At 56.6% G+C, this 9,593-nt stretch overlaps 1 protein-coding gene across 1 annotated transcript; it reads right to left on the bottom strand.

The window, feature by feature from the left end:
- Positions 1-1,815: 1,815 nt before the first annotated feature.
- On the bottom strand, positions 1,816-9,088 carry NCLIV_037100 (putative lipase domain-containing protein; the record flags this gene model as incomplete). The annotated part of the gene is made up of 7 exons (XM_003883911.1): positions 1,816-1,967; positions 2,509-2,821; positions 3,497-3,640; positions 4,156-4,464; positions 5,107-5,462; positions 5,947-6,345; positions 7,252-9,088. The coding sequence occupies 7 exons, from the start codon at positions 9,086-9,088 to the stop codon at positions 1,816-1,818; spliced, it is 3,510 nt and encodes a 1,169-aa protein (XP_003883960.1).
- Between the last annotated feature and the right edge of the window lie 505 nt (positions 9,089-9,593).

Genomic DNA, 9,593 nt, shown 5'->3' with positions numbered 1-9,593 from the left:
CAAATGAAGGAATGCGCAAGCTCCACATTTTGTTGCGCGGTTTCGACAGGTATAGGGGTGCACCTCCCTGGGAAGGAAGAATCGTGCCGAGTGCGAAAGCGCCGTTTCAGCGGCGAAGACAAAAAGAGATCCGACTTAACGGACCCGAACTGTTGAGCTGACATGCGTCAAACATTCTACACGAAGCGCCTGCACACCGTACCCACAGGGTGACCACGCAATATGGAATCAAATTGAAACAACATATTTTGGACGTTGGCCCATAGCCGTCAACACATACATGGTTCAAATACTGACAGCGACACTGATGCATACTGACAGAGGCGTCACTACACATTATTTGTGTGTGCACCGGATGGCATTCAGGGCCGGGCGCTACCTGAAAATGGAGGACACGAGCCTCAGCTCCGTTTCCCTGACACGCGGCGAGACGAGGTCTCTTCGCCCATCCACTTGTCGTCGCGAACTGTGACGCAGCGACTGACTTTTCCACCTGCGTGGGTGGACGGCATCGCCGACACGAGCTGTGCTCACCGCCCTCAGTTGTGCCCTGGCGCACCGTCCCTTTTCGATATATGCCCTCGCGCCCGTCGCACACGAGCCTGTCCACGAGGCCGCGTCAGGCTAAAAGCGACGCGATCCAGCTGGGAAACGACGCCACGTCGCCACTGCGTGGGTTCACATCTGGACTGCGCCTTGGGCGGTGCCTCGAGCGCGGATTGCGACTAGACAGGCCATACCTCCCTCATCCATCTGTGTCTGTAGTCAACCCGGACTGAATGGGAGAGGCAAACGACTAACGCTCGATAAAACGCATTCGCCCCTCGCTCAACACCATACAGACACCTTCCTTTGTTCTCGCGTCCCCGATTCTCGTAAGGACGAGAAAGACGAATCACCACCACAAAAGGTGTTGACGGCGACTTTCACTGAAACCTGCTCAGGGTCCCGAGCAGCCTCACAGCAGATCACTCTGTTTCCGAGAGTCTCCAGGCGCGCAGAGGCCAGAACACAGTAGACGGGTCTTCCACCCGGCCTCTGTCGTCAGGATACCCTCCCCGGGAAGGCGGCGGTACGGTCACTGCCTGTTGGGACTTTCCAGGTGTATATACGCAAAGAGGATTCGCACCCACACTTCACAGCGGAAAGTTCCCAACGCACAGGGCAACGCCTCTGCTTCGTCACGTTGCCTTGCTTCTCGCGTGCTCTCTCGCGCGTCTGTGCCTGGACGACGAATGACTCAAATGCGGTTCCAAAAAAAGGACGGGATGGAGCTACAGAAAACGGCCAAGCCGCGGGTTCCGCGACAGACGTTTTCGTTTGCATTCCGAGACGAAATTCATCTCAATACCGGAGCTACCTAGGGCCGCAGGTAGGCGACAGCAAGCATACCCAACCGGGGATTGCCGAGAAGACCCAGTTCTCGCCTCCAGCGCAGTACCACCAAGCCGTGATCGGCTGCACATCTGACAAGACGGCGCCGCTGTGCTGAGGTGACAAGCAGATTGGGTTCACGGTATTGTCGTTGCGCTCTCGGTCGCCGTCGCGCCTCTCTTTCCTCGTCAGGTATTTGCGGACAGGGTTCACAAACAGAAAAGGTGTTAACATCAAGCTGAAGACGCTCAGCGTCGGGTTCTCGCTTCACCGGCTTGCCGCAGGCTCGTCGGACTGCCATCCCCGCAAGAGCTGGAAAGCTGTTAGCGTTTTTTCCCTATCTTTACCCAGAACTTGGAGCGGTGTTCCTCCCTCGGCACGATGCAGGCTCTTTAGGCAGCCGCGTCGGTCATCTCGACGGACACGGGACGGCGCGTCTTCTCAGTGTAATTCTCCCCTGAGGAACGCCAGGCCTGACTGGATAAGCGCCTGCGTTTTCCGAGTCCAGGATTCGCTTTTCAGCCTTTGCTCGAGCCGTTTCAGGACGCCAGGAAGTTCCTCCTCATGCACTCGCTTCATCTCTACCTCTGACTCTGCACATGCGGAAGGACAGGACAGCGTCATAGCCGTTGCCGCATGACATGACGTATGGCTGACATGACGTATGGCTGTGCCACACGTCTCCGGCGGAGCTGTCAAAGCCGTCACAGGCTCTCTCCCAGTGCGTGCACACACTTGTGCTGGTTGAGAGTGGCCGTGAGGGGTGGTTGCACCGTACTACTCCAAGCCTCTGGACGAGCCAGCTTTCTCCAGCTTCGCGCGACGCTAGTCCTGCCTTCCGAGGCACTCGCCTCCAAGCTTCGAGAAACGAAGGGATTCGACGTCCATGTTGAAGCGCGTGGGACACGGGCACACACCTCTGCATGCATTCTTAGTTTTGCGTATCGGTCGGTCTATGCACAGAGGTACAATACACCCGACACGCAACGGCGAGACGCGCCTTCCGGTCCTTCGGTTCGAGACACAACAGCTGCGCCACACTGACTCAAAACCAGAGGTTGTGCGGATCTTTCAGAAGTGCCGTCGTCGACCTCCGCGGCGCGCGGCTGCCTCGTGGTTTGTGCCGTTGCCTACCTGCCGACAAAATGAAAGGGAAGAGCGGGTACCGTCTGAGCAGCGGCGCCGCACAGGAGGAGCTCCACCCGTATTCCTCATACATGCCAGTGAGGATCGTCCAGAGGCACGGGAAGAGGTGTAAGTGGGTGTACAGCGGGTTATTGTATGTCTGGACGAACTGGGGGAGGGCGTAATGCCGGGCGAAGAATCGAAGGAGCTTTTTCCTTCTTCGAAAGGGTTGCACCGCGTCCAGCAGCCACACGAGTCCGCTGTACTTCAAAGACCCGTCTGGGTTCCACAGCGCCACGTTGGCCATGTCTTCCGCGCGAAACTGAACACAAACAACAGGTTCGTCGGGGCGTTCGAGGAGTATCCGCAGCGGGCAGAGAGGATGCCACGACGATGTCGGGTTGCCACAAACCAACCATAGCAGAGGGCTGCGGGAATCATGCGAAGGGTAGAATCAGCGCTAGCCTCTCGCAGAGAGAGACGAGCAAGAGCACGGAACAAAAAGCAGACTCGAGATCGCCGGATGGATCCAAACACGATTTTATGCGACCGCGACAAACTCTCTACGTAGACACGACTATCGACGGACGAGACGCAACGCTACAGGCCGCGTGCGACTTGCGCGGAGGCCGTTCAGACTCTCCCACAGCAGGGCGCCACGGCGCCCCAAGTCTGCGCGTGCGGTCGCGCGTGACAGCATGAGGAGAAGTCACAAGATGAGGTCAGCAGAATCAAATCTTCCCACTCAACAACCTGGAGGCAAACAGGAGCCAGCGCGTCGTTCGCGCGCATTGGCGCACGAAAGCACATACAGCCCACAGGACCCCTGTACTCCTGCTCGGCTCTGACTGCATGTACGTACACCAATAGATACATACGACGCGCACTCGATCTTTCTCCTGCAGCCCTCCCCCCCCCCTCCCGCTCAGGTCCTTGGTTCCTTGAGTGTTCGTCTGTATCACATGTGCCAGTGTGAGGACGGTTCGGAGAGTCTTACCACAATGTCGTCGTTGTCGTCCTTGTAGAGCTTGGTGACGCCTTGAGTCTGTGCCATCAGAGGCACCGGGTCGAGGTCTATGCGTATGCGGAAAATCTTTGCGCCGCAGGCATTCAGCTCTCGGATAGCGACGGCGTCACCAATCTGAAAGGGGAATAGGTGAGCCAGAAGACGCGGCGGAACGGTGTGTTCTGTGTATGGCTTTTTACTCACTGGTCAACGAACATCAACCCGGCAAACTCGTCATAGACTCTCTTCAGCTCAGTGGTAACCATCCTTTGGAGCCATTTAAACCAATGGTGAACCGACCCGTACACTGTCCCCAAACAATTTCTGATCCGTTATTAGGAGACTTCGACACCGCCGGAACCCGCGTTTCTGTTTCTATCATTCACAGGTAGAAGCACTGGACGCCTTCTTGAGCAAAACTCAGGGGAACTCCACGCCGACACCGGCAGAACAGAGGCGTCGGTTGACGTCGACACTCGCTTTCTAGATAATCAAGGACATCACGGCCTTAGACCGGCTGGTACAGAACATCAAACCTAACAACAACGCCCAGCTGAGCGAACTGACAGAGTCATCGTACTGCGGTGGCCTTGGCAGGATTTCTCTGTCCTCAGCCCGTCGTCTGCCACTCCGATGCTGAAAGTACGTACCGACGGAGAGCCGTAGACAACGCTATAAATGACAAGTTGGCCCGACTCCAGGAAAGGCTTCAGATTCTTGGCGAGGAACCAGGTACCGAGAAGCGCTAGAGAGCCTCCCAGGGAGTGACCCGCCAGCGCCACAACGTAGGGATTCGCTGGAGTTCGTTTCCGAGCCACTGTCGCTGCCTTGGACAGAAAACGTGTGAGAGGTCGGCGCAGGGTCTGGTGGAAATGACTCGAGAAACCCTGGTGAATGAGACCAGTCTCCGAAAACGCTGGATCATGTATCGCCTGCAGCATCCCGTTTAGAATCCATTGCTGCGAAAAACAAGAGAAAACCATGCACCGCAGCCAGGCGTACGCCACCAGGAAAAGATGCGCAAAGGCGGACACGCCGCCGAGTCAGGATTTACTTCAGGGAACCAGCTGTGGGTTCCAGAAAGGTGATTGCTCCACACTTCAAACGCCGACGGCATCAGTAAGGCCAAGGCGCACAAGCGGAAGCGAGGCGTCATCAAACCGCCCCGGAGGATATGCTACACCACGACAGCCACTGTTCACGGTTCGAGCCGTAACAGGCAAAAAACAGGTAGGAGACACAGCAGCGGTTCCTTAACATATCTGCACACATACCTGGGAACCTACACGTACGAGCATTAGAGGAGAATCCACATCTCTCGTTTGCATAAGAATACTACCGACAGTCGTATGCAGTCGCACCTCAGCGGGTGAGAAAGCGCAGAAACTCGGATCTTTTGACCCACGGCCGCGCTTTCCAGACGTCTGCTCCCGGACACGCACTCGCTTCTTCCCTCCACATCAAGGCACACCCCGTCTGCCTCGAAAAGGAAATGGTGGCCCTCATCCTTCCCCTATGTGCTCGTCCCTCATGACTTTCCTTCGAGTCCACCAGAATGCATGCATTTCGACACCACAGCGTTCCTCATGCGCGAGGCCTACCTTGACCCCGTCAGTTCCTTTCAAGATCCACACCGCCTCGACGTCATGCATCTTCAACGTATGCTCGTCTCCAGCCGGTTCACGCGCCGGCGTTTCCGCAGCATTTGGCCGTTTCTCCAATAAGGCCACCAAGGGCGAAGCGTCCGTGGTTGCGTAGGTCGCATCTCTATCACATTGATCCACGTTAAACGGGCGGAGAACGCCCTTAACCTGCTTGGGGGTCTCGGGTGTCTCTTCAACAAACAGCTGCTTCTTCAAGCTGTACGGGACGCGCTTCCAGGATGTCTTGAGCTTGTACTTCTCCAGTGCCTCCATGCCTCCTGGAGAGATCTGGCTTTTGGCGTCGTGGAAGGGAACTGAAGAGCGCAGGAGGTACCAGATACAACCGCAGCACGCAAAGCCAGTGCCATCCGCAAGCACCATCGCAGCCGAGATGCAGGACACGGGACGAACAAAGCGCGGAACGCGTATACCGTTTGCAAAGTACCATTCCCTTGGGGGCAACGAGATGATCACACAGAACCTGTGGCACGGGGGTGGGACGGAGGAACGGAGATCGCACGAAAAACAAGCAGGGGTGGTGGAACACTTTGACCCCAGAGCAAACAAGAAGGGTGACCTCATCAGCGCTGCACAAGAACGAAGGAAGGCCCCAACGTGCCTGTGGGCCGAGCACACCGGAAGTTGCATCTGGAGAACGGAGCCTCCTCCTAAACGGGGCGTGTACTCGGCGTCCATGAAGGTCCCCTGCCGATGGCCCGAGATCCAGGATCTGTTGCCTAACTCAGGGGGAGCGTTTTCGACACGTAGGCAGCTACCATCTACGCTCGAAAGACTTACCCCACTCAGTCCAGAGAGCGGTACCGACGTACACGAGGCGCCAGGGCGATGGGAAGACCTCATCTACGTGCTGTGACTTGTAGACGTCAAATCTTTCACCAAGGTGATACATGTGCATTACAAAGAACCAGAGAATGGAGAAGGCCTTGTATATCGGCTGACGCCAGAGCTCGTCCTCCTTCGGACTGTCCCTGTTCGCACCGTCAAACGTTGAGCCTCCTGACTGCGCGACAATCGTGATGGGGAAAGCGGTGGGCGCATCGGCGGGAATGCGAATGTCGGCGCCCTCTTGATTCATATGGCGTAGGTACGGAGATTTGGGGATATCTTCCGGAGGGAGGACTGGGAAGCCGTTCTGCGCTCGCAGAGGATACGGCAATGTGGCGCGGCATTCGAACACTGCAGTACGCGCAACGCAAGCACATGTGGTGCGAAGAAAATAGCGAGGTACACACAGTGACGGGGATGACTGGAGCGAGGGAACAGAGGCAAAACGCATGGCAGAAGTGCCAGGACCAAATAGGGAGCATCCGCTACGAAGGCTGAGAATGTCTCACTAGGTTGTGTGTCAGCACGACGCACATTACCGTTACAGACAGTTCCACAGTCTCCTACCACGCGGCACAGCATCCGCGTGTACCGAGTAAATTAAAGTCGTCAGCCGAAGCAGCCCCCCCCCCTCCCATCGCAAATCAGACATTTCGAGGCGACAGCGTGGTCCCATGATTGGCACGAACGAGGCGTAGCCGCACACGAAGACCTGACACGTGGAAAGAAAGGGAAACTAGAGTGCGGTCCTCCTCAGGTAGAAGCGGAGCTCTCAAGCGGAACGAGGACGCGACACACAGGCAGACAGCCACGATGCGTACACGTGAAACGAGGCTGGGACACCAGGTGCATTCCTACATCTGCGTCAAAAGCGAACAAACCCATGGAAAGCAGTCAACAGGTTGAGTCCGCGGATGTTTTCTCGCCATCGTCTACGGAAATAAAAGCGGCGAAAAAGAGCAACACGGACGGACAACAGGGAGAGGCGCGACAGGCTAGGAAGATGTCGGAGCAACGGAAAAGAGTCGCTACACAAAGCCGGGGACAAGAACGCACGTAAAGACGCCACAGACGGCATCGATGATTTGCATACAGTCAGCTGACCTCCATCCCTGATGCTGGGGGAAACCAATTGAACGGGTTGGACCACGAGCGAGAACTGAGCAGCGAAAACACAAACTACAAAAGGGAAGAGCCAGAATGAAGAGACGCGCTCTGTGCCTCCTCTTCCCCTCCAGCATTCCAGTTTTCACTCACGCATCATAATGAGGGCGCTGCAGACAGGCCGGAGGCTAGGATGTTCCATCATGACGCTATTGAGGAGAAGGCCGAGGTTGAGAGAATCCTGACGCGACGCGGCATCAGCAATGTGTTTTCGTATGGCAAGGGCCACTTCAATCGCATGTTTCCTTGCATTGGCTGCGCTGCTCACTTTTGCCAACGCCCGGACTGCAGCGGAGTTGACGGGGACGTGAAGCCCCGCCGCTGCGTCCTCGGCGAAGGCGGTGAGCCGGGTGATAGTACAAACAACGCCGTACATGGAGGGAAGTTCATTCATGAGATGCGCCGTGGTGTGGAAATTTCTGCACGCCATCTGGTGCCGGTAAGCGACAACGTTTGCTGCGCGAACAACTCCAAAATTCCGCATATCGTGGTTCTCTACGACGTTTCCAGCCTCCAGAGGGAAAGATTTGTCTTTGAACACCACAGCCTCTGAAGACGCATCGATGAGGAAGGAATTCGACGTAGCTTCGCCTTCGCTCACAGCCCACCACGAATTCGCCATGCTCAAACTTGCCGGGACCACACGGAAACCTGGATCCGAGTCCTGATTCGCTGGTCTTTCCTGGTGACCGGGAGTAGGGTCAGCAGCTGCCTTCGGCTTTCCGTTTCGATCATTCTCTATAACAGCGGACGCCGGCGACTCAGGCCCAGGCCTGCTTTCCTCAGGCCCCCTGACACCATGGTTTCCGGTCTGGGAGTCGGCCGGGCCAGCCCAGGGCGGCAACAGCGCACGAATCACGCGTTTAAATGCCTTCTCCTCTTCTTCGCTCTCCTCGTCGCTCGAAGACGATTCAGGAAAGGCAACCTTTGTCGCATCCCTCGCAGCATTTGCCACGTTACGCTCACCCTGGAGAGCTTTGTGCAGATTCCCAGTGTCGGCATCAGAGGGTCCTGTAGGAGTCCAGTCCCAGGAAGGCGGCGTTTGACTCTTGCCACCGTCCTCAGTTTGGTTGTCGCTCTCTTCTGGCAGGTCGCCAGGAGATTTTTCGAGAGTAGATGCCTCCTGCATAAGCTTGTCCTCCGCATCTCCGTACATCCATCGGATCCACGAGTCGTCATGAGTCAGAAAAGACCCGTCCGACTCTTTAAGACCTACGTCAGATGACCACCCCTCTGATACTTCCGGATTGATCTCAAACGTATCGGAATCACCCATAGGTGCGGCCTTCTTGTCATCGGAAGTCAGATGAGGATGTTCATTTTCATCACTGACCTGCACATCTTGTTCCGCGTCTCCACCTTCGTGCTGGTCGTTCAGAGAACAAGGGCTCCCCTCTGTTGATTCGGAGCCTGGAGATCGTTCTCCTTCATGAACAGCCGCTGCCGCGTGTGTACCGCCAGGTTGTTTCTCGTTAGTCTCCATCGTCATAGCGCCTCGTTGGAGACCCTGCTGCTCGTCTTTACCGACATCCCGAGAGGCCTCTGGCGTACGCCTCGTTCGCCTCGCCCTCTTTGGTTCCGTCTGATCGGCTGAGCGGCGCCGAAAAATACCGGCAACCCAATTGGAAACTCGCCTGCCTATCGATGGCCGTTCCTGTATGCCCGCTGCCTTCCCGGATGGATTCTTCCTGGTTCCCTTTGCGGCCCCTTTCGTCGCCTTTTCAGCTGTCGCCGCATATCCAGCCTTTGCAGAGAGGTTTTGCCTCTGTTTAGCTTCATTCGGTTCGCTCTGTTCAGGTTGGCCGGCCGCAGCGCCATCCTCCCGAGCCGGTGTGCCGGGGACTGCGATCCCCTTCTGGTGGGTCAGTCGCGCAAAACAGGCGAGGGCGATGAGGACGGCAACGACCGGGAGGAGACGGAGGCAACGCATTGCATCTGATGCGCCGAATCGGCGATGCCTCTCGCAACGGGAACCCTGCATCGAGGTGGAAACGGCGGAATGCACGGAAAGAGCCTCTGTTCAGTCGCATCTGTGCTCATATGGAATCGTACCCCGCTGGGACGAGACGGCGACGGCACACTCGGAGCTTGCCCCGTCGACAGGAAAGACTCCGGCTTCACGGTTTCGTGCACGATTGGAGTTGGAATCGTCCATACATCACCGCACATTTCAAGTATCCTCGATGGGTGAGATGTTTTGGTGAAAAGTGACGTATCAAGTCGCTCTAGGGAGGCTTCCTCCGTATGCAGCCACGAACGAAATTTGCATGCGGCGAACAGGTTCTGTACTCGTTTACACCGAGCACAGTGGTCCGGGCAATGCCAGTATCGCCCTTTTTGTCAATCAGATGCCTGAAAAATCCAATACTTCAAGTTTCTCTGGCAGGACCGCTTAACGACGGGCCTGGTTCGTGTAGTCAGAATGTTGCCCGCAA

Source organism: Neospora caninum, chromosome VIII (genome assembly GCF_000208865.1).
Source record: "Neospora caninum Liverpool complete genome, chromosome VIII".
NCBI classification, from domain to species: Eukaryota; Apicomplexa; class Conoidasida; order Eucoccidiorida; family Sarcocystidae; genus Neospora; species Neospora caninum.
Note: the sequence above shows the minus strand (reverse complement) of the source record. Positions and strands in the feature narration are given on the sequence as shown.